General features: G+C 40.8%; 4 protein-coding genes across 4 annotated transcripts; 1 reads left to right on the top strand and 3 right to left on the bottom strand.

Annotated features, from left to right (window-relative positions):
* Window positions 1-8,471: 8,471 nt before the first annotated feature.
* On the bottom strand, window positions 8,472-11,102 carry LOC132257873 (uncharacterized). The gene is made up of 3 exons (XM_059754916.1): window positions 10,706-11,102; window positions 8,788-8,847; window positions 8,472-8,725 (listed from the first exon to the last, which is right to left on the bottom strand). Exons 1-3 carry the CDS (start codon window positions 11,100-11,102, stop codon window positions 8,472-8,474), a joined length of 711 nt encoding a protein of 236 aa, XP_059610899.1.
* Window positions 11,103-14,112: 3,010 nt separating this feature from the next.
* Window positions 14,113-15,180, top strand: LOC132257874 (uncharacterized). The gene is made up of 4 exons (XM_059754917.1): window positions 14,113-14,485; window positions 14,578-14,746; window positions 14,818-15,098; window positions 15,152-15,180. The coding sequence occupies exons 1-4, from the start codon at window positions 14,113-14,115 to the stop codon at window positions 15,178-15,180; spliced, it is 852 nt and encodes a 283-aa protein (XP_059610900.1).
* Window positions 15,181-16,787: 1,607 nt separating this feature from the next.
* LOC132257875 (uncharacterized) lies at window positions 16,788-18,884 on the bottom strand. The gene is made up of 5 exons (XM_059754918.1): window positions 18,826-18,884; window positions 18,606-18,737; window positions 18,383-18,507; window positions 17,440-17,583; window positions 16,788-17,350 (listed from the first exon to the last, which is right to left on the bottom strand). Exons 1-5 carry the CDS (start codon window positions 18,882-18,884, stop codon window positions 17,055-17,057), a joined length of 756 nt encoding a protein of 251 aa, XP_059610901.1. The 3' UTR covers window positions 16,788-17,054.
* A 1,337-nt stretch (window positions 18,885-20,221) lies between these two features.
* Window positions 20,222-24,520, bottom strand: LOC132257876 (uncharacterized). The gene is made up of 4 exons (XM_059754919.1): window positions 24,025-24,520; window positions 23,805-23,963; window positions 22,051-22,423; window positions 20,222-21,141 (listed from the first exon to the last, which is right to left on the bottom strand). The coding sequence occupies exons 1-4, from the start codon at window positions 24,518-24,520 to the stop codon at window positions 20,931-20,933; spliced, it is 1,239 nt and encodes a 412-aa protein (XP_059610902.1). The 3' UTR covers window positions 20,222-20,930.
* Between the last annotated feature and the right edge of the window lie 856 nt (window positions 24,521-25,376).

Here is a 25,376-nt window from a genome sequence, read left to right on the forward strand (position 1 = left end):
TGTTCACACTTTTCCTCCAAACTTGCACTTAATTCCTTATATTTGGACTGCCAGGAGCTGCCGCAGTGCGTGGTATCAGCCGTGTTCCTCGGAAAAAGCACCACAAGTGAACTTCTCAACACTGTTTAATTGTGGCAAGTGCTCGTGCTCATTCGTATAAAACACGTTGTGCTTTGACAGATCTGAAGTAAGACCATGTGTTTTTAAAGACTACGAAGTGTAGGATGGGATGCGCGCGGTGTCGTATCGCGAAGACCTCCCTCTCCAAGCACCAACCTTGTTTACCTAAAAAAAAAGTTGTCTGATAAAATAGCAATGAATCTCATTTCGAGATCTGCTGGTTCACTGTATTTGGTTGTGCAGGGGCCTCAACACAGAGGCACATCCATCCGAGAGCAAGATGAAGAACACCTCAAGAGGTGGCGGATGCTCTGGGTTGGACAGAGAGGCAAGAGCAACATGAAACTGTATATTATTGGTCGCGCTGTATTAATGCCATGGGTATTGAAGAGACTCCACACGGTTGGGGCGAGGTGTGGATATTCCATCTGCAAGACAAATTAGCGCTTTACCGTTTATTGACTCGTCACAATGTCTTTTCTTTTTTCTCTCCCTCAATTTTTTTCCTCACCCATTGTCGCGGTCTCTGTCATATCCGCATGAGGCGCACTTTCCTTCCCTCCTCGTCGTCACTCTTCTTTTTTCCGGGACGGAAGACATCTCGCTGGGTGTGAGATGGCCAAGGTTGGGGAAATCATGCGTTGGGGGCATCATATCTGTGTCTCATCTTCTCCTCTTGGTCTTCTTTTTTTTCCGCCAACTTCTCCTCAAAAGTGTGAACTTTAAGATGTGGGTCCCATAAGGTAACATTTTATTCAAATTTTTGGTGCCATGTCACATTCCTGAGGTTGCTTGCCACATGCATCACGAAGTTCCGCAATGGCCAGGAAGTCACCCAAAATCTGGGTGGCCAAAGACACTCTCGGGATCTCTCCCAAGTCCACGAACCGCGATAGAATCATGCTATATAGCGGAAAAGTGAAATTCTACTGCCACAATCGACATTCATTAGATTTCTCTTTCAAGAGTGTGCATTTTAATGGAAAAGTTCTGTAATTCTTCTTTCGCAACATCCGCGCAATTAAAACATTTCTTTCAGAATTCATAGCATTTCCTTATGTGAAGACACTTCGTAGAATGTTATTGAAAGTAATTGTGGGAAAAAACAGCACACAGTTCTAATAAAACTTTATACTGAGAGAAAACTATTTATAGAATGTCGCATTCTATCTCAATCTTATTGAATATTGTGTACGCGGCACTAAAGTTGTTAATTGGTTTAAGTACAGGTGTATTTTTTTTATTAGGAACGAGTTAAAACCAAAATAACTCTCAGAATTCGTCGCGTGGCTCAGAGTGATAATTCTAGATGATGTGAGCTAAAATATTTTTCCTGTCTGAATTTTCACACTACGATGTTTCAGCTATGAAAAATATTTCTTAAGACTCGAAGTATGCCTTCTTAAAAAAGATTTCATTGAAACAATAGTTCTATAAACACATTTTTTCGCGTAAATCGCAGAAATTTCTAATTGTTGGCTTTCAGTTGATGCATTTCGTGTCAAAAAGCAAAACTATACGTTCCTCAATTAATTTTATTACTTAATTCTTTGAAAATTGTTTCCAAATGTTTGGTAATTTTGAGCTCAAAATCATTATCCCAAAATTTACAAGAATCTCCTCTGAAAGATTCGCTGACCCAAATCCATAAAATTTTATCCAATTGTGACTCCACAAAGTGGGTTCTATTTGAAATTCCACAACGCCTAATCATGCCCTGATTGATTAATATCTTCTCACGGAGGAAAATGTGCTTCTAATAGCGCCAAATTATAGCTTCCGCTTGGATAATTCAATCAAATTTATGATAATTCCAGCAATTTTCCCATCACATCGAAATTGGAGCCACGAAAATTCAACTCTTCTCTTGACTCTTCTTGCGTAGGCCAATGGCGCCGCTGAAGAATGGTGGATTATTCTTTTGAGCGCAACTGAATGAAATCAGTGATCTATTCACTGAAAATGTTCGTGTGAAAAGTGTTTAGATGCGATTCGCTGGGTTCTTGTCAAGTTGCCTGTCTTTTCACCTTCACCCAAAAGTAGTTTTCTCTGAATATATCTGCAATTATGGCTGATATATTTGATTATTCTCAATTAGGAGGGAAACTTGACCAGAAAAATTATCACATTGTTTGAGAGTGAAAGAAACTTTCTCATTTTTACTTTGAGACAATTTAATTTTCATAATTGATTTTCTTCTCGGGAGGAGTGAAACCCGTGCAGAGTATAACAATATATTAGGCAAATTAGCACGCAGTCTTTTCCCCCAAAAATTTCTACTTTTATTTCCTAATGAATTGCCAATTTTTCGAGGTGTGGAGACAGAGAGAGAGAGAGAGAGAGACACCTCAAGTCTGGCACAATTACTCGTCTTTGCATATAATCAAATGGGAAGGCATGGCTACTGATCGTGGGTACGATCAATCGCTGTGACATGAAGCTTGTCAGTGAGAAATCGAGATTCATCTTATACCGTTAAGGCACTGAAATCTTTACACACTTTTCTCCGGCGTCATATGATCCAAGGAAGAAGGTGAATTTGATTGAAAATAAAAATTGAGGCTGCGCAGCCCCGAAAAGTGTAGAAACATTATCACTGGGCTAATGGGAGAAAATTCACGGATTTTTTTCCATCCATCAGGAACAATTTGCGATTCTAAAATGACCACGAAAGAGCCGCATTAGCGCCGTACGCTAGAAGATGAGAGAGGCTAATGATATTTGGGAAAAAGTTATTAGATGCGACGTGATTTCATAACATTTTTTTCCATTGCGTCTCCCATTATGATCGTGAAAGTTTAGCGTTGCTCCATGTTTATTATTATTATTTTTCCTCAGTCTACCATTGCGTTTGCTTTCCTTCAACTTCAATCACCGGCATCGCAATCTGTGAGGTCGACCTGACGAAGAAGTGTTAAGAGGTGCCTAAAAAGCGCGCCAAAAGTAAACATGGCAAGAAGAGAAGGGGCAGATCAACGATTAAAAGTGAATCACCGGCTATTCAACCATTGAGCGATTTGTCCATTTCAATGCCACGGTGTGTTAGATAATTTGATCGAGTGCTTTTTGGTCAACATCTCCGCACTTCTTGTGGCGCAGAAAAAGTGGCATGACTAACACCAATTGACTCTAGATGTGCTAACGATTTATCAAATTAATATCTATTATTTGATTGAAAATTGGCAAGCAATAAATCCTATCTGACAGGTGAATTTTGCGCTCATGTCTTCCATCATTCCTCGACTTCAAGCTCAAATTACATATGTTTGACCCCCACATTCGTGGTACAGTTTTGTAGACTCATAATGTTCAGATAATCTAGCTAAAATGAGTGTCACAGATGAATACAATAGCATCCGGAACCGTGGAAGATGTGCTGGGAAGATGAAATTGATCGAAGAAATTACCATTGAAAAATCACTCCTTATTCTGCCATGAGACAGATGCAATGCGCGCATATCGGTGAAAATGCCAGCATATTTTTCCTAATGGCTCCTCGCAGTCATATCGAGCCATAGTCCGGAAAAACTGGTTGGCAAAGAAACCACACTGAAGATCTTCGCTCTCTTTTTTCCACTGCCACCCGAGCAAGCTGCAATGAGATCGCGGGGACAAGAGACACGGCTCAAACATCAATTTCAAGCGAGTGACCCAATTCTTTCGCCGCCATTTCCCTCGCGCTTTCTTGAAAACAACAAAACAGAATATACATGCCCGTGCATGGCGCGGCTTCCATAAACAGATATTTATACTGCAGTGAATTTTCCTTTGGCTGCCCGAGAGAGTGTCTACAAAGAATATTGCCGTATGACCGTTATAATAATTTCTTTTCTGACATGTTTAATGCTGCGGTTTCATCATCGCTGCGCGAAAACTTTCCCCAAATCAGCATACCGGAGGAGTGATTGATTGGCATTTGCCGCTTCGGCATACATGCAATTTCTTCATCAACTTCCGCTCTTGGGACTGCTCTTCCATGCCTGCCCGATTTCCGGGATGCTGCAGATCCGCCAATTGCTTCTCTTCCAGCACATCTTCTGCACTCTCGCCGCACAGTCGGCTCGGGTTAACTGCTCACGCCTAATGAGGATGGCTTAAGTGATTACCGCGATGCCTCCATTCATCTTTCCCGGGAAATTAATTTCCCCGCGAGTGAAAACGAAAATCCAGATTATTCAATTAAGTAGAGAGATTGACATCCTTCCATCGCGGCTGAAAACGAACTCAAGAACTTTCACATAAGGCACTTTTTTGCTTTCCGCAGAGAATGAATTCACAAAGATGAGCCGCATGTTGAGTCAAGCACTCGCCAAGGGGCTAAGAACGCATTCAAAATAATCGCAACTTTCTCTGTATCAAAAACACATTAAGAGCGGTGCATCTTGATATCGAAGTCTCTCACAATGTCCGTGAAATGATCTTCGAAATTGGGGCGTTCAAACATTTACCGAACGACACATAGTGTGAAGTATGAATGCTTAATAGCCTTAATGGAAATTTCATTTAGTGCTTTATAAGCAAATTCACTAATTATGCTCATCCAATTTTCCGATAAAACCCAGTTTTCATAAATGCTTGTAATTCTAACTTGTTCTGGATTTGCAGAAATGTTTTAAGTGAAGGAAAGATATGTTGAAAAACGTTTTTAATGGGAAAAGTACGGAAATTTTGCTATAAAATATTTTACGTGAAATTTTGCTGCATAAAATCATGATCTGATTAGCTATTAATGCAGAAGACATTCAATGTTTGCCATTTAATCAACACATGATGGCATTCATAAAATTAATTAATTTATCTCGACATCTACTGCGTAGTTAAACAACCATAAATTAGAAATCTTTTTATGATAATTCTCCTGATGATGATATCTTTGCAACTCGTCTGTTCACCCCTCGACATTTTTTTTGCTGTCGAAGAGTTCTTCAGTTTTCATACATGAGATGTCAAACGAGCTGTCTATTACTGTGTAATTTTTGGACGAGAGGCGGCAAAAAGAAATTTTTGGTGTTTTTAGTACGTTTTCACACACTGTTAGGCGTTCATTGATTTTATTTGCAAGAATTTTCCACCAGCGAATTCCGCAAAGACAGTTAAAGTTCCCATTATGTGATGGATTTGCTAACGATGAACTGTCTGAATTGGGTGAAGAAGGCCGCCGAGGAGGCTGGCGTGTTGAATAAGGCCTAACAGTTTACCGAGTTATCTCGGCTGAATTTCCAATATTCGCATTTCTTTGTCAGGGTGGAGAGGCAGAAGGGGCACGAGAAGCACTGGCCGAAGAGAGTGAAGCGACTTGAGTCTTGCAGCACCAATAAGTGATATGATTGGCAAATATTTCCTGCACATAATTAGGTTTGTAATTTTATAACATGGAAGATTGCTCATATCAAAGTGCGAGACACCAAAAAAAGACAATCAGAAAGAAAGCTCTGGGCGGAGCGCGGAAAAAAGGTGAAAAAGACATAATTGCAGGGAGAGTAAATACTCATCGGAGATAGAGAAATTGTCGTGAATTAAGTAATTTTTCTTGCGGCCTGCAATTGCCCACGATATTTGGCCAAAGGAGCCGAACAAGTGAAATTTTAATAAATTGCGTGACCTTTCACTTCTCGGCATTTCTTCTTTTTTCCAACGATCGGCATCTTATGGGCGAGGAAGCTGACGAAATTTCTCGTTCGATTGAGTGTGTGCGAGAGGGAGAGGGAAGATCTTTTGACAAGAGAATCTTCAGGTGGAGACAACGCTAAAAAAAGGGAAATGGGTCATATCTGAGAGTGGAGTGGAACAATGCTTCCCATGTGCTTTCTTCGAGTCCCACATTTTGGCGGATGACGCAGAAAATTTACATACAAGACAAAAATAAACACCATGAAATTCCACGAGGCGGACAAAAAGTAGGATTGGGCGTTCAATTTTCGTTGATCATCGTCGCAATTTCGATGATTTACTGACTGTTGGTATTACTGTTATATAAACGACGATATAAATTGGCGATTGGGACAGAAGCGCGCACCCAAAGATCCACGTACAATAGCCAATATGCAGCAGCCGAAACAGGGGTAATCGCGCAATTTGTGAGCGACCCAGAGACATTGGCTGACTCAAGCATATTGCACATGTTTTCTATGCATTATAGTTCAAATACAAATCAATCAAGTGAACCTAGCATTCTCAAACTATGATCAACAGCAAGAGTAACTCTGTCTACCTGCTGTTCCCCTTCGGTGTGTCTCTTCTGCCGAGATGCCGTGCTGGAGATCGATGGACATTCTTTGGTCAGTGACCTACTGTACCACTTTATTTCATCTGCTGGAGTGCTCGAGAGCGAGAGGCGGCCAGAAGCGATATGATTGGAGGTGAGCACATCTCGGCAGAATGCGATAATCGCAATAATTAGTGAGGCAAATGACGGGCCAGGTGACAGCAGAATAGGCTGTTTTGGTGACGATCGCTGACCGAGTTCTGCGGAAGGCCGCGGCCGTGCCCATGACATTGCCGCTCCGCGATCGTGCAAATAGTCAGCATTCCGCGTGTCCGCCACGAGGCCAAATGCACAGCATTCCACGTCCTCCTCGGAGCTATTGTCTAGTGCAATTCATCTGCATGCGCCACTTGAAGATGTCTCAGTGAAACTGAAAGGATCGATCATGTCGTGCTGATCTTTTCATACCCTCGGCAATCACAGATCAACTGGTGAACCTCAATTGCATGACTTTCTCGCTAAGAGACTCTCGGGTTGCTCTTGTTGAGTGCAGAAAAAATGCGATCACCCAGACAAAACTAGTAGCATTCTTCTGCGCATTTCCTCATTTGCTCCAAATGACCAAAGGTGCCTTTTCACCTGTATTGCGCGCGCGCGCGCCTTCAATGAATTTATGAGTGGAGTTCGAAGTGCGAACGTACACAATTGCGGCGATCTCTCGCGATCAAACGCATCTTGATTATGCCAAAAGAAGTGGCAACAAAAGTGAACCAAGTCAACTGCTCACTTTGCAATTTACCTGCCCGCAAGCACTCTATTTCTCCAGTCCACTCAATGGATTTCACACTGTAAATGGCGATCCCAAAGATGATCAGTTTCATTCAATTTTACATCCACTTCATTTGCCACCGCGTAGAGTAGCTTCCTAGCCTATCTGTGGCAGTCATCTTTGGTCATTTGGTGAAAATTTCCTCAATGTGAAAGTGGAAAATCTCATGAGCGAAGCGAGAATTAAGGTAATCTGGGTTGGAGATCATTTCCCTGATGGGTGCGATCTTGTGAAATTTCGCCTCCTCATTGATATCAATTAGCCAACAATTTGCGGTATCTGTGGTGACGCGATAGATTTATTGGGTCACAAAAGTAGTGCCTCAAGATCTTTTTTTTTGGGCTCTCGCTGAGGTTGCGTGTGAATGGATTTTCTCTCTCGATGGGTGAAACTAATCGAAAATTTTCATTGTAAAAATTTCGTGTGTCTGTCATATTACGTGATAACTCATAGCGAATCGATAAATGTGCGATCACGATGATCAATGGAGCCTTATGGTAACTTTCACTGCCCCGATGGATTTTATGGTCAGACTATTTTTAACTTTTTGCCATGATCCCCATATTTACTGCTGAATAGAGACAACATTTTAGCACGTGAGAGTGAAAGATCATCATCTTAGGCTGAAGATCACGTTCAAGTTCATTTGCAGCTAATGCCAGCCAATTTTATCCGCCCAAAGATCACCCGGGGCGCTTGATCTTCTTTAACCCGTCGATGGCTGATGAGACCATTGTGGGCATGGTGATCTTCCTCGTCTGATCTCACCAGCGGCATGCACAGGAAACGCTGCAAGAGAATGAAACACGCCTTTTTTACCGGCACAGTGTGTCAGGCAATATGTATAATGTATGTATAACACAGGTTGTATTTTGATTTTGGCTGGTTCCGTGTTTTAGGAGAATTTGTGAAACTGAAGATATGAAATAAAATAAAAACAAAGTGGGTTATTGGGTCGATTGCTCTTCCAACATGAAAATACCTGAGATGACTGTTCCTCAGCTGCCGATGATGATGATGATCTCACATACACATAACAGCATGTGGAGATTATGATATTAGATATTGTCATGTACTAAACTTGTCTAATTGAATGATCAAGAAGTAAATGCGGCTTTCATTCTTGCACACATTGTGATTGCTCTACTATGAAGCAGAGAAAGAAGGCAAAGTGAACAGATTATCTTCAGCAAAGTCACTCTTTATGCACAAAATAAATTACAATAAATAGGTAGATGGTGTCATAAATAAAACAATTCAGTAGGACTTCCGATGGAAGTTCGATCATTTGGGTTAGCTCAGGTGGATTCTGGAGCGCTACTCTGCGAGGGAGTGCTGTTTCCAGCCTCGATACGGCATGTCTAGGTTTCTCCGGACCTCTCGGCGCTTCCGATGGTGATCATGGGCCGTTACGTACTGAACATGATGGCCACCATCGTCATGACCAGAACCATCGGCCAGCTTCTTGATGCCGATGATCGCGGCGAGCATGAGAGCCATCATGGACACTCCCAGAGCCTTCATCGCCAGAGCACCCACTCCTCCCAGACCAAGAGCTGCCATCATCTTGGCTGCAAGGAGACAGACAGAGAATTAATCCCGAAACCCAGGAATAAACATTCGCAGAACATACCCATCATCATGCCCATCATCATCACCATTCCGAGGCCGCCCTTGTCCTTCTTTCGTCCCTCTGAAAAAGAGGAGAAAAGCGCAAAATTATCATTTTCACACTGACATAATTTCTAATTGAAATTAAACTGATTCAACTGCATTTCTTCGTGTACATAACAAAAAGACTTTACATGCATATAATTGCTTAGGAGATTTGCTACACGGAATTTTATAATTCACCTCAACCGGGAGGCATTGCAATCGTTCAAATAAATTAATTCAAACTCTCCCAGTGTATGTGAAAGTTTAACAACTTTTGATGAGGATTATTTGATTTTAAAATTTTAAATCACATGTAAATGTTAAATATTGCTGCAGTGAAGAAATCTCTGAGAGAAAAATGTCTCTCTTTAGGCTACTCACAGAAGCCTAATTCCCAATCAATTACCATATCCTCTCTCGCCATAATTCTCACATTTAGTGTGTCTTTAGAGATAATGGCGACACCATTGTAAATTTGGGCAGACGATTTGACGTCCAGATAAGGAGAAAACAGCCAAACAATGATAATTAATGTGCCTGGGAAGGATTGATATGAATTAAATGGCCAATTTCTCGTGCCAATTCTCAGCACGTTGGGCATCTCGTGGCTAAATTCATGTATTCTGAGACTATCTCTTTCATTGATGTCATCCACAAAAGTCGGGTGAGTTTCATGGCTGGTGGACAAAATTGGCACTCTATATGCAAATGTGGAGTGATACTGAATGCATGCAAAATTAAAATATTTTTTACGCGGTATTAATACCCGTGCGAGGAGCATTTTGCACTGAATCTGTGCTGAATCACCGGCACAAGAGAGACATGAGAGTGTGCGAATAAAGGTCGTCCCAAGTGAACAAGATCCGTGTTTTATTTATCGATTTTTATGAAAGTAATGAAAGTCGTTCCTCGGAAAGTAGGAGAATGGTCAGTGCGGCATGAAATTTCATTGAGAGATGTGTCTTTTTTTCACCACCAAGAGACGCACTTTTTTCTCACATCTCTCCGTGCCGCAGCTCATGTCACGGCCACCAGCATAAATGGTACTCGCGACTCTGGCAATTTGCCAGTGAATTTTCTCATGGAAACGCCCAAAGTCGAGGCGGATGGCGTTCATCCTGGAGCTGGCCGGAGAAGAAACTCTCTGTGGGTCTCTGGGTAGAGATGTCCGCCGCGATGCGATACGGCCAAGATGGATTGTATGTCTCGTAATGGATATTTAATTGCCAGCTATTGTTTCCTGCGCCAACACCCAAATCACCATCATTGCAACTTGTGCAGTTGCTCGCCTCTTCGCACCATCCGGTGCCTCTTTCGCTGTGCAAACATCCATCGCGAATCCACTTAGTAATATCTCCGCTAAACAACGAAACCACGGATGGTGATCCGTTGGTTGGCACAAGAAGTTTTCACTTTTGTGAATGGTGCGGATCTTGCGTGCATTTATTCACCATTAATGAGCGAACGATCTCAATGCTGTTCCGGCTGGTTCCGGCTTAGTGAAAGCGATGCATTTACTCTTTTATTAAATAGGTTATCGATAGTAATTAATGCTTTGAGAATTGAGATTTTGCCAAGGGGTGTTTATGCATATGTATGATTTTGATATCATTTTTACTTTCGTAAATTCATAGACAGCGAGAGGAAGAGACATAGAGAGAACTCTGTATTCACTTTCTATGGAGTTCTTTCAAGAATTTTGATGATTTTTACTAATTCGAAATTTTAGAAGTATCTGAATATCTCAAGAGAGTTTATCAGATCATGTATGAAGAAATATTTTACTCTCTTTCTCGTTTAAGCTTCAATTATAGCACATTGTTCCTGACATATCAACTATGCTGTTCATATTTCCGTGATAAAACCCTTAATTAGCATGTTTGCGAACTATTTACCTACGACATTTTCACCCTCATTGATATTCTTCATTGTGCCGGCGAGCACTTCGTTGAATTCCGTCTGACCCACGAGATCTGGGAACTTGATCTTGATCTCATGAGTCTGCAGATACTTGGCGATTCGCGTGAAGAAGCTCTGATGCTTCAGGTCGTCATAATCCGACGACCTGGCAGTCTCTTGGGCCGGCAACTGGACAATCTCGAGGCCAGGAACTAACACCAGTGGCTTCCCGCCACCGTCACTTGTCACATAGTGAAATATATTCCTCAGCACTCGCCCACTGCGACACGCTGTGTCACTACAGTTCTTCGCGGTGGACTCCTCCTGCGCCGCAGCGAAGTGCGCGAGACTTAATCCTATGAGGATGCACCACGAGACACCATTGAACACCATTTCAGAGCAATTGACGAGACTATTGGTTCACTTGGGGAGTTCTATCACAGCACTGATTCCATTCTTTCGTCTCACGAGCCATTATATACGAGGAATCCCCTTCTGGGATGTAGATCAATGAAAAAGACTTTCTTGGACACGCTTCATTGTACTATTCAGAGGTTCTTTTTTGATTTTTAGAAATTCTGTCTACTTGAGCAATTGTGCCTGAATATGGAGGCCATCGAGAGGGATTAATGGAGCATTCACGAGAGCAATTTAGCCGGAACATCCGCAAGAAACTATCGAAAAAAAGTCTTCTTTCTCAATTTTCCCCCCAAAAACACACTCTAATGTGTATCACATCATTAGACATGGAGACCTTTTTGCTCCCCTTCAAGTGTACACTCCTCTGTGACCAGCAAATTTACAGAGCCAACAAAGTAGAGTAATTCCGACAAAAGATATATTAAACCGTTAAGAGGAGATAATTTAAAAGTCGTATTAATTTATGCTACGCAACAGATGATTTATTGAACGTGAATACCCATCTGAGAATCACTCCTCTTGCCGCATCGAAAGGAGTTGAGGAAAGAAAAGAAAAGACGCGTTGGACAAATTGAAAAACTATCGTATAACATCACTTTTGTCGCCACTTTTGCCGCCAACTAGGCGCTTTTGCCATCCTCTTTTGCCACCATCGCAGCATCAGAGCAGAGAAATTAATTACAAATTTCGAAAACAACGATAAATCTTCATCTTCCACCACTACGAGAGGCGTCTTTACTTCTCCTCCCCATTTAATGAATTCTTGTTAATTAAGAGTCACAAATATTTCGATTTCATTTCACACCAACACAGGCAAGCAACCGCACGATTTTTCCCGCCCGCAGACCAAATGCTAGCAAATAAGTGGAGTGGAAAGTTATTGGCGAAAAAAGAGTGAAGTGCATGCTAATAGCTCAGATTTTGCATATTAATTTAATTCCATTTTCGTCTCATCTAACTGGATTTTAGCGAAAAGGCTTTCTCAGTCGATAAAACAGACAGATTTCACTTTGATGAATTTATAAAAAGGATTACGAGCTAATTAGTGAAACATTTCACAAATCGAGACGATAGGAAGGAATTCAAATCTAATCAATTCTTATCATTTCAGTTTCTTTCAACGATGAAATTGCGCAACTCTCTTCAGAATTGCAAATATTCTTGTAAATATTTCATCAATGTTCCGGAATACGAATCGAAATCACATAAATTAATTCGATAGTGAGATCTTCAATTGCACTTACAGCTATTCTGCGGTGGTGGGAATGCTAATACGATTCTTAATGTGTCTTCAACAGTACCAATTAACCCTGTCCTTATCAGGAATGTTCATCTACTTCTACTGAGCAGTATTATGCAAGAATTGTGATTTTAATTCAAGTGTTTTGCACAAAGATGAGATAATTGCAGATTCATTCTTCCCAATTAACCACCATTCATAATTTCCTGGGAGAAGTTCTCATAATTATAAACTGTTTTTGTTTTCATTTTCTCTTTGACTATCTATTTCTTTCCACCACAATTTCCCCAATGGAATAGACGAATAAAGAACTGTCTGTCTTATCATCAAATGTGCATGAAAAAATCAGTGCAAATAATTTCATTTTCACAAATCTTGTGACTATTTGACTATGCGTACTTTTTCATCTGCGAAATTATCTATTCGATTGATTTGATAAATGGAATTTTTATTGTAAATTGCTTGCATTAGTTCACCCATGAAATATGGTTTTTTACTACAGCGAGTGAAATTCATGATAACCCATATAATAGTGATGGGGGAGGAATATCTTATGCACAGACGATGGATCTGTGCCAATGTTTGGTGAGTATTGAATTTACTTTTTATTTTCAACATCCTCAAATATACCAATAGTGTTTAGGATGTGTGATAACAGCATAATTGCTGGACAGTTATTGTGCAATTAAGCTACTTAGAGAGTGCAACCGTCATCCAGAAAAAAACACCCTAAAAATTTCATCAGGCATTTAATTTCTTCGGCCCGGTATTTCATGGATTGATTTCTAAATAATTTCAACGGAGGGAGCGAGAGAGAGATATGCTTGGTATTAGAAAATGATGAGAAATTTATACAATGTGTATTTACATGAGATAGACCGCAATGAAACGATAAACAATCAATGCTCAGCCTAGTTATCGTGCTTTGACCAAACTTACGCACATGCTATTTTTCTCCGTTGCTCACAATCGCGAATCGCGGGTGATCTTCAATGGTAAATTGCTTATGTAGACTTTTTTTGAGTGACTTTTACCCTCGGTTTCATGTTAAGCACAAAAACAAAAACTTACTTCAATTTTCTCCCGTTTTCTATGTTTTTTTTTCTAATCTTTTGTGAGATATCAAAATAAGTCTTCAATGGAGTGATTTCGTGGTTTAATAGGCCATCCTTAGAATTTGCATAATAAAATTCATGAATGCAACCCATTTCCTGTCTATTGCAAACTAATAATACGTTTACTAATTACGCCGTCTAATATTCCACCCCATCCAGACTTGGTACTTTATGTATGCAAATACATATTTAATTGAGATCCGCAAGTCTTTTCCGAAGGGAGGCATTTTGTATATGGTGGAAAAAGAGAAATTGAGTCTATGGCATTAAAGTAGTGTAGTTCTCATCTCGACGCTCATGTTGCGAAGGTGCAACAAATTGTTTGTATAATTAATTTATGATGCAGATGCACATAAATGAAATTCGCGTGTGCAGCATCCCATCCCCGGGTGGGGTTGTTCACCAAGTGTGAAAAGAATAAAAGTGGGTGTAATCGACAAATGCACCGTAGTGCTTCTCAATCATCCAAACACGGAGGAATAATTGGATTAATATTGACCACACCTGTCCTCCTCCTATTCTCTTCTTGCTGTCTTGTGCAACCCAAGCAAGGCGAAGAGACGCCCGAAACGCCCTAGGAGAGACTTACTTTGACATAGTGTCGGAAGACGGATTTGACGTGGAAAGGATGTGCTTGAAACAGTGTTCGATAGTCTTTGTGGTATGTTGCTTGCTAAGTGCCGTGACCGCCACGCCGCTGCCCCATCACCGGGATACCTCCATTGCGGACAAGATGACGTGGTCCTGCGTGAATAACGCCTCGTGCATAGACGGGGCGGCGAAGCAGGTCACGGAGAGGCTGAGTCGCAAGGAGTCCGTGGACTTTGGGGTGTTCAAGGTGGTGCCGCTGGAGCGGAAGGCTGTCGTCGAGGGGCGCTCCTCGAACTTCCTCAACTTCCTCAGTGGCAACGCTGTGAGGATTCCTCTGGGGCCGGTGGTGTTCAGCATTCAGCAATCAGAGGACCACAGTGGCTACCTGGAGGTGTCCCTGCTCAGGAAGGGTACCGATGAGGAATCACGTAAGTCAATCACTCATTTCCCACTCTATTCCCACGTTTCTAACCACGGATTTCTTTCTGCTTCACGCTGAAAGGACGTCATCACAAACACCGGCCCATGCGACTGTTCATCCCGTCCTTCTTGGCCTTCAATGCTGTCGGCTGGATGATGCTCGCCATCACAAGTGTCGCTCTGCTGACATTCAAGGCGTTTGCGCTGTCCAAGATTGCCTTCCTGGTTGCCGCAGCAATGACATTCAGAAGGTATGTGTACAATGCACCATTCCATGGCCGAATGCCTAACAGCAAAACTACTTCCTTTTCTGCATTCTCAGGGTCATGGGACACGGTGGCATGGAGCATCCGGAATATCTGCCCTACAACGGCTATGAGCTGGACTCACCATTGAGCGGCGCTGTGGCATCAGGAAGCGAGTTCCTTCCCTATCACATAAGCCCTGATCTGCAGGCCTTCCAGCAGCAGCAGCAGCAACAGAACCCCCTCGCGGCCGAGAGCAATATCGTGGCCGCCGTTGAGGCCGCCAACAACGCCACGTCGCCACTCGTGCCCCAAATTGGGAGCGGCCTTGCCAAGATAAAACGACAAGACCTCTCAGGTGGGTTCATTTTTTACTAATGAAAAATTAACTCTTCTGGCTTGTGCGTTTAGACAAATTCCTCAACCTTCAATTCTCCTGAAATCCGCATCTTCCCTAGCCGTAAGATCTCCTTAATTTATTCATGCAACCAACAATTGAAGCAGCAAGTAATTTATTTATTTATTTATTTATTTTAATTATTTATTGAGACATTTCTTCATTGCAACTTTTGACAGAGTTTAATTTTTTTCAAAATGTGTAATTTTTGCATATAGAGATGAAGACGAAGGAGGTTTAGTCAAGATGAAAAATACCATTGTTGAGTTAGTAGTGGTTGATGCAGCAAAAAAGAACTAAAAGAAGTAGGATTAGATGAAAAGTATATTGTGGATAAATAATTGTAAAAGACTCAATCAAGCTCAATTTCCAATCATTGTGTAAATTTATAATGGTATTAAAATATTTTTTATTTGTAAAAATCTGTTCCGCTCTGATTACTGTAAAATGATTTTTCTTATAAGCAAGCCATCCTCCTGCGATGCGAGGAAAATCACCCAAAATCAATGGTGCGTGTCACACACTTGCCAGCCTCACCTCCTTTCCATCCACAAATGCCTAAATACCCGTGTGTCCAATTCCTCTTTCCTCAACATCACCATCTTCAACCACCCAGAGAAGCACAAGAACAGCGCATTTTCATGGTATATTTGACATGAGTTAAATTACAAAGTGGACTCGCGCAGATGTGAAAGTGATCGTGGCGTTTTTTCAACAATCTGTAGAGCAATTAGCACAAAAAACAGAGCGTACTTTCCATGCCACAGCATCCAACTCTCCAATGTTGTTTATCCATTCCACAAGACGAAAATGTCTTGAACATCGTGCACTCATAACTGCAGAAAATGCAGGAACTCGCTGATTCATTTGATGCATTTGAGGAATTTCACGAGCAAAACATTGAGCTTAAGAAATCCATCAAACTCGCAAAATCTCATCAACTCGCTCTAGATGATCGTGCACGATCACCGGTACTGGACCTAATTTAGCCGCTCTTCATCTATAAACCACCTCGTTAATTATCATTATTTGGAATTATTTCACAAAAGATTTTTCTCTCGAGTGCATGTGGATGCAACGGCAAATTGAGATGAGAACCCATAAAGCGAGGAAGAAGACTTTCACCAGAAAACCCTAACTCTAATTGAGAGATCACTGATCTGTGATCTTAGAAAATTGTTAGCACACTTATCATCAGCTAATTGTACTTTCTCAAAGCATCACAAGAATTCTGGAAAGTTCTTCTCCACACTATATAGTCGAATATAGTTAGACAAATAAAATCCAATCAGTGTCACTGATCTTTTACTATCTCTATCACACAACTCATCATCTTCTTTTACGCAGCCCTCCGGCGAAAACCCGTGTACTACACATATGTTGCTCACAGGACTCCAATTATCACATACAGAAGCCCCTAAGGATGTGGCTTGACTCACTTTCAAAAGCAAACCAAAGCTCATTGAGATCTCCATCAGATTTCACCTCCTCAAGAACACCTCAACCCTGCATAAATCCTCGTTGGATCAACAGTTTTTACACTAAAAGACAGTAGAGAACAATAAGTTATTTATTTATTTATTTATAAAAGATCTTAAATAATAAATTAAATTAAATGCAATTCTCTCATCAGCTTATCCTGTCTCGGCATTTGAGCAATAACATAGAAAAGACATTCGCTTGAGTCTCTTTGCATCACTCAAAATCGTGAAATAATTTGCAAGATATTAATTTCTCAATTGATGCTGTGCAATTGATATGGATATTAATACAGTCTCCTCAGCAAATATTTCTGCCCTTATAATGTGTGTGTATATATATACCCGTAGTATATGTATAATTATTTTATGTTATTTACAAGAGACAGAAGAAAGCAATAAATATGAGTGATAAAATGACGAAGTTTCTTTTCTCACGTCAACGAGTCAATCGTGATCTTGCGCTTGGGACACGATTTCCCGCTATGGCCAAGTAGGAGTCCGGATACCGATGGTCCGTGGAAGTGTTGTAGTCTGGCAAATGGGGCGGTCTTCGTGGCTTATAGTCATCCGGTCTGAATGTGTCGCTCTTCCGGAGGAAGTTCTGCGGATGATGCGGATAGTAGCTGAGTCCTCCGATGCCCTGGGGCGAGTACTGCATGTGAAGTCCTCCTGAATGATAGTCAACGTGGTTCGTTTGCTGCAGGCTTTGCAGCTTCAAGAATCCCAAGACAGCTAGAACAAGAATTGGGACACATTAGATCGTCTGAAGACCGTTAAATGGTGGGAAAATACTCCACTAATTGCTCTTGACCCATATTTACCCGGGATGATGATTATGAGGAATCCAATGATCTTCTTGAAGCTCGCCAGTCCAAGCAAGAAGGGCAGAAGCAGCAGCAACTTGAGCTTGAATAACTTGAGGATGAGAAGCATGGGAATGAATATTTTCTTCAGACGATCGCGCGCTGTTGAGAGAGAAACTCAATTGAAATATCTTTCCGTTGAAGTCATTTGATTTGTAAGTTATGGAAAATTAACTTGCAGAAATGATAATAAATCTGTTATTACATTAATATAATTTGATTGGTTACACAAATTAGCGGTCTTATTAACAATTAGCAATTCTTCAAACCAAAATATATTATTGTGGAAAATTATAGTGGAAGAGTTGTAAAGAATATAGATAATGGATCAAAGATTAAAATGTTTAATTGCTACGATATTTTCTGTGCATAATTTTGCTTAAAAAAAATATATTCTTCTACTGGACAAAATGTAATTTCAAAGACATGAAAGAAAATGAAAAACAATTAAGTACTGTTTGTTTAAAAAATTGTTATTTGCTAGTAATTGGATAATTGATATAAAAACAACATTCCAATACAGAATTTAAGGGAGAAAGCGTATTGAAAATGCATTTTTTCTCTAGATATAAATGTCATTTTAAAACAAACATCTTGCACTGAAATATACAATTTTTGATCAACGCATTTTCTTAATAAAGGTAATAATCGAAAAATCAGTTTCAAATTGAGCTTTGAAGTTGGCTTGTCAAACGAAATTTCTCTATAGCACACTGGCTTTCGACGCATTGTGAATGTAAATATTTAACCTGCTATTGTCACTAAATATCAATATCGCGAAAGTCATGGGACAAACAAATAAGTTTCTATTTTTCTCCGTTATTCCCACGCGTTTCCCTCAACGGTCAATTAGGTGTTCAATATATGCTAAATTTGCTTAAGGAGTGAGTAAATATCTTACAGAAGATGGTGTCTTTCTTATCTTCGATTATATCAATTTCTCCAGCTATCTCATCCATAAAGCGCAGTGAAAATTCAGCATCTCTCGAGCGGCGATTTGCAAACTTGGTGGAATTTCTGCAGAGTCTGAAAAAGGTATTGGCATGAGAAAAATAGTCATTGAAGAGTTTTATTCCACGAATGGGTGAAATGTTTGGTGATGTGAGACAAATGATTCTCTTTACCGTTCCATTTTATGACAAGCCACATCAATTAATAGACTGAAGTCCTCATCAACATTGTATGTTTTATGGGTGACCACCTCGAGCGATGCGTCGTTCTCAATAGTCGCGGGCAAGTGAGTTGATTCGGCATGTCTGGAACAAAGGAGGGCGTTAATTAGGAGAGATGCGCGATTCGACGTGTGTCGGCCTGGTGGCGTGAATGAGATGGAGAAATATTTACCTGTGAATTGCTAAAGACGTGAAATACACTGCAGCCAGATAGAATGATCTTAAGCGCATGGCGACGACGCTCCACGGCCCCAAACTCAGCGACAACTACACACACTTGAGCTTCACCTCGCGCCGATCGACTTCAAGAACCCACGATCGCACTCACGATCACTCACACTTGCTTGAGTTGCCGCAAGAAAAGTGAATGAACCTATTAACGACAGAACTAAGCATAGGTGATCCGAGTTCTCGCCTCTCGATCACCCCGAAATACGAGGCTCTGTCTGCACCTGGCAGCGTGCATTTTCGCAATGGAACTGTGAATCTCTCAATGAATACAAGGCATCACAATCACATGCTGATCGCCGATCGCGAGCCGCAGCGTGATCATTTTTTCTCGCCTGCACCGACTAATGGCCATCGAAGATTCTTGCCTCGCGCGCACACCAACATTCGAAGGCCAGTGGCGTCGATCGTAAAATTTCTCCGCTCTCTCTGGAGAAATTCATTTCTCCAATATGAGAAATTTGCAGACACTCAGGCGCTTTTCATCACACTCTTCTTCAAATTCGAATCACAATCGCGTGTGTGATCAAATTGTACCCAATCTTTGATGCCAGAATGTCTTTTTGCACTGCATCGCACCAATTTTTCTTGACCATCGCAGTTTCGACTTCCTCTCAGCTTCATCAACGTCGACCTAAACACATCCGATCATATCTCCAGCGCTTCGGCACGGCACGTGTGAAGATCGCGTTCGAAAATGTGCTAAATAGCTCTTTTTTCTCATGCATTTATCAATTGATTCTCCAAATAAACTCAATCGTGTGAATTTTAGATGAGGCAAATGCCATAAAATGCGCTTTCTTCGTTCGCGAAGACCCAACAAAGCGCTGAATAAATTTCGCATTAAGAAGCAATTACTAAGAGAATGGTCAAAGAGGTCACAGAGACTTCGAGGTTTACTTTAAATTATTTCGTACACATTTTTCTATCTGGAAGACATAGATTTCACCCGGTGCTATTGATTATTGAAATTGAACTTTCGCAATCGCGTGGTTACGCTCGCTTTTTTGTCGTATGGTTTGATTTAGATATTTTAATCAACTGATATTGAAAGTCGGGTACTATTGATTGAATACATCAATGCTTTTTTTACACTATGCATAGAATTTAATGATTGACCGATATTGACATGCATCTAATGCACATTCATTTCTCCATCGTGATCTCTCACCTTTCTTTGAGATTCCTTCGCTCATTTGGATCAGTCATAAATCAGACTGTAAAAAATACAATAAATTACCTTATTACTTACCGACGTATCAAAAAGTCCACGGTCTGCTTTTTACTTCCCAAAAATATCGTGAGGCGGGGCAATAAATAAAAGTTCATGCTCTCGATGGCTACAGACAGTTTATTCAAATAGTGGAAAATAAATAAAAAATAAATTACTACAATCTCCGGAGGAGTAATTTCCAAGAAAAGATTCACAAGAATAAAGTGAGAGAAGCTTTTTTTTAAAATCATTTCCCATTCCAACACACACTCCCATTAATTAACCTAATTTGGATCCAAGTGTTTTCGTTTTCTTTGTTGGCCATCCACCCAAAGTATTAATTGCCTAAGATTGTTCCTGGTGAGAGGAGAGACTATCTCTCACCATCACCTGCGCTCCTCAATCTCCTCGTGGCCACTTAAATATTTACTCCGACATGTCATCAGTCTCATGCAGTGCCAAAGGTATGAATCAGAAGAGCGAAATTGTGAGTCACATTGTTCCCGTTAGCACACACTCAATTTACCGCGAAATAAGAAGAATTCACGTTTAGAGTCTTGCAGTCCTCACTTATTAAATTTCAATTAAAGTCCTCCCTCAAAATGTTCTTAATTCCCTCACATCGATGACATTTTATAGCACAAATTATATAACACTGATTCCGATTAACGTAAGATTGCACTTCGGTTAAATGGAGCGAATACGTAAAGTAATTACAGCGTGGAACAAGCAAAATCACTGTCAATGGTATTGGATTGTCTATGCAATTTGAGGGCCTTCTTTTGCCCATCTAAATTGAATTTCAGCTCACTGGACGAAATGCAAGAGCTGCATAATCAGTGCAATTTTCTAGCGTGAACCAATTTGTTGATGTCGTTGAATGTCGTTATCATAGCCGGACTTGTGTTGTCTTTGAGATCGATGCAATCGCGATTCGCCATGTCGCAATTGACTCCATCCTGGCCATCCTTGGCGGCCTTCATGTACTTGAAGAAGCGCATGATATCCGGGTTGTCCGAAGTTGGCCTCTTTAGCTCATTGAGCTCCCTGTGTGAGAGATAAAAAGAGTGAACATTAAGATTAGAATCTCTCCTAAGTAATTGACCTGAAAGAGACTCCATATGAACAAAGACATTACACATAAATAAAATGTAAAGTTGTTAGATGACCACGCAATATATCTCTTGATTGCCCGAAAGTGATGAAGAGAGTGAAATACGATCAAATCTCATGATCTTCCAAGTTTATCAAAGAAATTCCGTTGTGGCTTGCTGACCACAAAAACATTGTCGAGAAGAGCTACAAAGAAATGTTTAGTTCTTTCTCGGGAAAGTGGTAACTATGGTTGATCGGGTTTCAGAAGGCAGATTTTAAAATAATTCACATAGTTTCATTGCGTTGCATTTAGCACGTTTTTTTTATATTTGATCTTAAGGTATGAGTAAAAGTTGCAACAACGTTGAAAGTACGATTTTCCGTGTGTGAAGATGAATTTATTTTGAAATCACATTTCGAGATTTCTCAAATTCGATTTTTTTTGTCGTATCATAAACTTACCGTTAAAGCCTTCAGTCTTATTCATATAGGCAAAACCTATTTATAAAGCTTAAAGGTTATTCAGTAGCGATACATAACATTAATTATAATACTCGGACGTGTTTCAATTGGAGCAAGACAGTGACATAAGAAATAATTATCTCATTCAGTCATGTGCCTTAAATTTATTACTTTCACGGAGAAGAGATTTCTTCCCAGAAATTTGGCACAATCTATGTAAAACGCGTCTTTCATGAAATGAAATCAATTGAAGGCGAGGCAATTTTTCAGTGCTCTGCGTTCAGTCGAAAAAGCGATAGGGAGTTTCCAATGAGAGCTATTTCTTCTCAACCATAAAAAATGACGATGAATAATAATCGTGGAGTGAAGTTGCAATCATCGAGTCACGGAGGAACTCACCTACTCAGCTGGGCCGAAATGAGGTTGCTGTAGGGCGCATATTTGGCCGGACTGGCGTACATTAGGCACACGAGCTTCTGGCGACAGGCCTCCTCGCCGGCGCCCAGGCCCAGCTGCTGGAATATGGCATCGAGTCGCGACAGCAGAGGACTGTAGAAGGGATCGTAGTTCGTGAGCAGCATCGACGACGCTGGGATGTCGTGGAAGACCTTAAAGTCGTCCTTCTTGGCCGACATCATGCCGTTGGGGAACTTGGAGTAGTAGTCGCCATTCGGTGCCATCATGTACACCTTCTGGCCATTCGGGCCGAACCTCACGAGGTTGTTCTGTGTCTCCGACGTCGCTCCGTCAAACACACCATTTCCGTATTTATCTGAAACGAGAATCAAACAACGCAGAGATTAATGAGATCGCCATTAACAATCATCTTCAGCATTTTCACATTTGAACGAGTGAAAAGACCGTGTAATTTCTCTTAATATTTTCCACTATTTATAAGTAAATATCTCGTGCGGCGTCTGGAGTGAACCTTCCCATGTACAAGTGTGCAGGCAAAGAAATGTTAATCGGATGTTATTGAAAATGCCTCGAGACGCCGCAGCATCTTAAGGGGTCAGATATTTGTAACCATGTGCAATTAGCAATCTTTCCATACGCTTTATTTACTTTCTCGTCTATTTTGCACACTCAACCAATTGTGTGTGTGTGTAAAAAATAACTCTCTCTGCAAATAACACTAAAAATTCAAGAGTTTTCCTTCATTTACAGCAGAAATTTCTCATCGCACACTGAATTTGTCGTATAAACACACAATACCAATTTGGATGATTTACGTGCGAAATCTGCCCAAAGACAAGAGCCACCGGAGACAAGAACTGCTTTTACTTTCCACAATTTCACATAAATTCACATGACTTATCTTAATCTTGTCAACGTTAGATAGAATTATGCAAAATATTGAAGATTTTCTTCGAAATGCCATAAATTTCTTACGCTCCCATTCAATTGAGGATCTTCGCGTGAAATTTAATGATCTGACACTAATCCTTAATTAAATTCTCATATTTCAACTAATATAAAATATTGTCTTACTTCCCCACAAAATTTCGTGATGTCCGAATAATTTTATCACATCGTTAAACCACCAATTGTATTCTCCATATCTAAAAATCCATAAATTTCTACTTTATGATTGAATATTCCTACATATTAACACTGTCAAGCTTAAAAAAAATATTATCTCTTTGCCCGACTCTTGTTGTTTATTTTGTTTTCTACACGCACTTAATTTTGTGTGCCACCGGATTGTTTTACGGGCCCTAGTGAAAAAAGAAACTCTGTCAAATTTGAATGAAGAATTAACAAGTCACGAAATTCAGTTATTCGGAGATGATTATGTATTGGTACATTAATCCAGATACGAAAATGTAAAATCAAATTCATTATATTGCATAATCTTTGTAAATGGAATTACTGTTAAATCTCAAAAATGGGACTGAATTTAACTGAAGAGTTGAATGGTCTTCTAAGTAGCATTCTTGATACTTGTGTGCTGGCAAAAGGTTCACTTGCTATCGGAAGCAGTATAATCATAAATTATATTACTTTCCGGTCCTCTTCGAGCGATTACAGTGATTATGAAAGAAATAAAGCTACTACTCAACCTGCTATGCTAAGCATTAGACGTGGGCTTATTTCACCGACAACCACAGTGTATTATCAGCTTGATAGAAGCACTAAGAGTGTGTGCATACCTTGCTGCATGAAAGAAGTTGCCCCGCCATTCTGGTTGGTCATACCATTTCCTGTTCCCGTTGAATAGCTACTCTCGCTGTCCAAATAGGAGTTATCTTTGAATTCCAGATCTTCGACTGGTTCTTGAGGCTGTCCGAATGCCGACACCGATGATAAGCCTGCAAGCAGAGGAAGATGACATGGCAATTATCCCACGGAGAGAGAGTTGATGTATCTCACCTTTGCCGACAATCTTCCCCAGGGATCCGATGAGGCTGGGCAGGAAGAGTGCCAAGAGGGCCGTCTTGACGACTTGCAGGCCGATAAAGAGGGGCCACATCATCTTCTTGAGGCCTTTAAAGAAGAATATCCGGCCAGTGCCGAGAGCTCGTCCCACATCCACGTTTATGACGCAACTCTCGGCAAAGTCACGGAGACGCTTTTCCACGCTGCCGAACGACCGCGTCTCGGAGTGCTGCGCGCTGTGATTTCTCTCAATGGTGACACCAGGAAGTACATCAATGTGACCGCGACGCAGCGACTCATCTGCCCAATCCAGCAGCATATTGCCCAGTTGATCGAGACTCTCTTTTCGCATTGTGATCACGGTGCTATTTTCACTTTTGACCGCCGATTCTGCCACCGAGCCGCCGTCTGCATGCGATGGCGTGACCCAGTGAAGAAGTGTCACCACGATGATCACAGAAAGTCGACCAAGTGTCATGCTATTCGTCATCCTAGACAGCATGATGCTCTGATGGATAACAGAAGAAAATTTCCTGCCGCGTGCTATCTATGTTGCCACATAAAGTGGTCAAAGTTGATGTGAGGAAAATGGGATTTTTTTTTGTTGTACAGCTCAATTGTGTGCAATTGGAGCACAATTCAATAGATGCCAGAAAATAATAGTGAGGTGATCACTGAGGAGGCTCCACTGAGTAGAATGATCCACTTCTTTGCGAATTTCTCCATCATCTCTCGATGTTTGCACACAAGATTCACTGAAACAGAGAGATCACATTACTGGGAAGCGACAAAAGTCTTTCAAAATGATCGTTTTTCAAACTTAAAACCACAGAGAGGAAAAAGTGAGGAAACAATTTGCTACTAGTGATCACGATAAAGACCCTCGCGATCAGTGAAAATGGCGATTGTGTACGTCGTGAAACTCTTCTCCTCTGCACACCTCATTGAACTGTGAATACTTGTTCTGACCGTGCTCAATGTTGGACCAAAAGATTGTTTACTTCACTGCTAATGTAGGTTTCTTTCACAAGAGTAGAAAAAAAATGCTATAATTTCACTGTGTTCCTCCTCATCTCGCGGTGACTCCGGCGGAGAGTCTCTCTATTGGCTCCGCACGTAGACGTAGGTCGCGATCATAACAGGTTTGAGGAAGCCCGAAAATTATTCATGTAAATAAAAATTCACGGAAGATGAGAGAGAAAGACAACTTTCAATATGTACCTCCCCGGACGCAATGTGGGTCATCACCATTTTCGATCTTGTGGCATTTGGGTGAATAAACATAATTGAAATGGTGCGTGTTTATGAACTTGCCCGGAAGAATATGCATAAAAGCTCTCAAGTGA

The sequence above is a fragment of the Phlebotomus argentipes genome, unplaced genomic scaffold, assembly GCF_947086385.1.
Source record: "Phlebotomus argentipes unplaced genomic scaffold, Phlebotomus argentipes genome assembly scaffold_4, whole genome shotgun sequence".
Lineage (NCBI taxonomy): Eukaryota > Metazoa > Arthropoda > Insecta > Diptera > Psychodidae > Phlebotomus > Phlebotomus argentipes.